The sequence below is a fragment of the Myotis lucifugus genome, unplaced genomic scaffold (genome assembly GCF_000147115.1).
Source record: "Myotis lucifugus unplaced genomic scaffold, Myoluc2.0 scaffold_276, whole genome shotgun sequence".
Classification (NCBI taxonomy): domain Eukaryota; kingdom Metazoa; phylum Chordata; class Mammalia; order Chiroptera; family Vespertilionidae; genus Myotis; species Myotis lucifugus.
Window position 1 is genome coordinate 268,000 of NW_005871324.1, and position 3,169 is coordinate 271,168.

Genomic DNA, 3,169 nt, shown 5'->3' on the forward strand with positions numbered 1-3,169 from the left:
GCCCCTTGCGCGGCAGTGACAAGCGGTGTCGCGTCGGTCGGGTGAGAGACAGAATCGCCACCAGCGTTGCGGTCTCTGGTCTGCTCGGCAGAGTCCCACCGCCACGACCATGCCCCGAGGGAGCCGCAGCGTGGCCGCCCGGCCGGCCAGGTGGGAGCGGGACAGGGGCCCCTCGTGGAGGAGGCGGGGGAAGCGCGCTCTCCAAGGGCGCCATGCGTGACCTTGGGGACGACTGCGCCATCTTAGCGGGGGTGCGGGGTGGGGGGTGGGGGTGGGGGTAAGGGAATGCCACAACCACGTGTCTAAGACGGTGGTCACCCACCCTTCGGAGGAGGAAAGGGGGGCAGGTCCAGGGGCTGCTGGCCCCTCGGGCCGCTGGCCTGGGGTCTGGCCAGGATTAACCCTGCGACTCCTCTACCCCGCAGCCGCCCTGCCGCACCTGCTGCCCACCCACCCGCCCACCCTCCGCCCTCAGCCGCCGCGCCGGCTCCCGCCCCGTCGGGCCAGCCGGGCTTGATGGCGCAGATGGCATCCACGGCCGCTGGGGTCGCCGTGGGCTCAGCTGTGGGGCATGTTATGGGCAGCGCCCTGACTGGAGCCTTCAGCGGGGGGAGCTCAGAGCCCGCCCAGCCTGCCGCTCAGCAGGTGAGCAACGGGGCCCCGAGAAACCGAGGCCACAGAGCAGGGAGTCCAGCTGGAATGGCCACCGAGTTGTGTCCAGGCATTTCCTGAGCTGCCTCAGGCCCAGGACTTTGCCCCCACCAGGGTCCTCTTTCTCACTCCACTGTTGTCCTCCTATGGCTCACAGGCTGGCCCTCCCCGGCCCTCCCCTCAGGCCAAGGTCCCTGGGCTCCCGGGGACAGAGGCCAACCAGCCCTTTAGAGATGGGGAAACGCGTGACCTTAGGGCCCAAGGTCACCTGACGCCAGGAGAAAGGAGGGATGTGGAAATTCCCGAGTCTCCTCACTCCCCATCCTGCGTCAGGCACTGTAGCGGGTGACTCTGGGGCCTGCTCCCTGCTGACCCGTCACCCACTGGGCACCCCACCAGTCCTGAGCCAAATGCAGATTTCGTGGCAGGGTCAGGGGTCATGGGGATCAGTGTGGCTGAGCCAGGAAATTGCTAGAACTTGTGGGGGTGGGGCTCATCCTCACTGGGCTTTTCCAGATTCTTCTCCTGCCCCTGCCACCTGCCCCACGTGCTCATTAAGAGGCAGCAGGGAGACTCTGTCTGGCATCAGCTGAGTGGCTCTGAGAGAGCTTGGGGCTCACCCTGTGTAGCAGATGGAGCAGCTGAGTCTGCTGGTCCTGGGTCGATCAGCCTGCCTGGAGCTTTGGGGCTCTCAGGCTGGGGTTGTGGGGAGCGGGAGGGGGCACCCAGCTTTGGCACCCACTTCTCATTACCAAGTTTGAGCTGACCTCGCTGCCTCCTGCGCCACCCACTGCAGGCCCCTGCCCGAGCCGCCTCCCAGCCCCTGCAGATGGGACCCTGCGCCTATGAGATCAAGCAGTTCCTGGACTGCTCCACCACTCAGAGAGACCTGACCCTGTGTGAGGGCTTCAGCGAGGCCCTGAAGCAGTGCAAATACAACCACGGTGAGCCAGTGGCCCCCACCCCAGTCGGGGGCTGGGAGGGACATCCCCTCTCCCTATACCTCGGGGCTGACCGCTGGCCGGTACCACCTCTCCCCCCACAGGTCTGAGCTCCCTGCCCTGAAGAGATCGGGCACCGTGGTGCGGATTGGAGCAGATTTGGGTCCAGCTCTGCACTCAACTCCACCCCTTCACCGACAGCCAGACCAAAACGCCAGAATGTACCCATGTAGTTAGGATTTTTGTGGGTTCCTCACCCCATAGATGACCAGAGACACAAATGTGCAATTAAAAGTTTATCTTAGACCAGAGCCTGCTGTGTGCCGTCTCACTGGCCTGTCTCACGGTGGTGGAAGAGGTGGTTGAAGAGGTGGGGTGGATGAGTCACCGAGCTGCCTCCTGGGGGGGAAGGGAGGAGCCCTGTGGTAATCCCACAGCCTTGACCCGTCAGAGCGGGCAGTGAGGCATTAGCAGGTGACCTAAAAGGCGTCTGGCTCTGGGAGCTGGAATTCCCAGTTGTCTATTCTCCCAGGCATGCCTGCCCCTCAACCCACATTGGAAGGGTCCCCAGCAGCCTCACAGCCTGTCTGTGACCTTGTGCCTCTTGCTGATACAACTCAGTAATTCCAGATTCCGTAAGAGGAATGCTGCTGGGCTCTGTCTGTTTGGGCCTGATCACACAAGGCAGAGGTCACGGCCAGCCCCTTTGGATCTGAGTCTAGCTGGGCCACTGGGTGGTGGTGTGCCTCGTCACGGGGCTGCCGGAACAGCGGAGCACAAGTCTAGCACAAGCCCTGTCACACGTGCGGTGCTGTTGTCTTCCGGGAATTCATTTGGCAGCTCTGCCTCGGGCATTTACGGAATGCCAGGCCCGATGCCACGTCTCCTGGGCACGGAGGATGTTCTTGCCCTTGGGCACTTACACTCCAGTGGGGTGGAGGGTGCCCGCCTCTGGGTACAGTGTGTTCATTCTTTCAGGCATATGTGTGTAGTGATGGGGGTTGAGATTGGGGGCCTGTTCACCTCTCTCAGTACATGGGTGTCTGTCTCGTGGGAAAGGGTCCCCCTTCTGGGTGTGAATGTCCCCCCAGGTATCCATGTCTCTTCCTTACCTGGCTTCTGGCCCCCGCTAGCGGGGCCTGGACAGCAGGGAGCCCAGCCTTTGGGACCTCAAAAGAGGGCCTTGGTCCTGGTGGCCACGCCGAGTGCCGGTACGAGTGCCATTACGTCTCCTCCGGCTGTTGCCCAGAGGGGGTAGGCCTGACAGCCGGCGCAGCGCCTCTGCAAGGCCCAGGAAGCCCTGCCTGTCGGGGCTGGAAGGAGATGCTACCTCCCCACCCCAGGGCTCTGCCATGACACTCACCTGCCAGCTCTGGACACCGGTCATCCAGGTTCTCCAGGAGGGACTCATAGCGAGTGGGGGCCCCGCCCTCCCCGTCTGTGGGCGGAGGAGGAATGACTCCTGACTGGCCCTTACTTCTCACTGGCTCAGGCTGGGGTCAGGACAGGTTATTGGATAAAAGGGTCAGGGCTAGGTTTTGGCCAAAGTGGGGAGCTGGGTCGGGCCTTGGGTGGTC

At 63.4% G+C, this 3,169-nt stretch overlaps 2 protein-coding genes across 2 annotated transcripts in view; one reads left to right on the forward strand and one right to left on the reverse strand.

Moving 5' to 3' along the window:
- The first annotated feature begins 22 nt into the window (after positions 1 to 22).
- On the forward strand, positions 23 to 1,903 carry CHCHD10 (coiled-coil-helix-coiled-coil-helix domain containing 10). The gene is made up of 4 exons (XM_006099500.3): positions 23 to 150; positions 426 to 645; positions 1,448 to 1,595; positions 1,697 to 1,903. Exons 1-4 carry the CDS (start codon positions 110 to 112, stop codon positions 1,714 to 1,716), a joined length of 429 nt encoding a protein of 142 aa, XP_006099562.1. The 5' UTR covers positions 23 to 109; the 3' UTR covers positions 1,717 to 1,903.
- An 818-nt stretch (positions 1,904 to 2,721) lies between these two features.
- The window catches only part of CUNH22orf15 (chromosome unknown C22orf15 homolog), a 1,966-nt gene continuing 1,518 nt past the window's right edge, over positions 2,722 to 3,169 (reverse strand). Inside the window, exons 3-4 of the mRNA XM_023763187.1 lie at positions 2,956 to 3,030; positions 2,722 to 2,873 (exon numbers count right to left, since the gene is read on the reverse strand). Of these exons, the coding sequence (XP_023618955.1) occupies positions 2,722 to 2,873; positions 2,956 to 3,030 (227 nt within the window). The remainder of the gene's footprint in view (positions 2,874 to 2,955; positions 3,031 to 3,169) is intronic.

Coding starts and splice junctions, on each gene's coding strand:
- CHCHD10 (XM_006099500.3), top strand. CDS start 110: ATGCCCCGAGGGAGCCGCAGCGTGGCCGCCCGGCCGGCCAG. Junction 151..425: donor GTGGCCGCCCGGCCGGCCAG/GTGGGAGCGGGA, acceptor TCTACCCCGCAG/CCGCCCTGCCGCACCTGCTG. Junction 646..1,447: donor CCCAGCCTGCCGCTCAGCAG/GTGAGCAACGGG, acceptor CACCCACTGCAG/GCCCCTGCCCGAGCCGCCTC.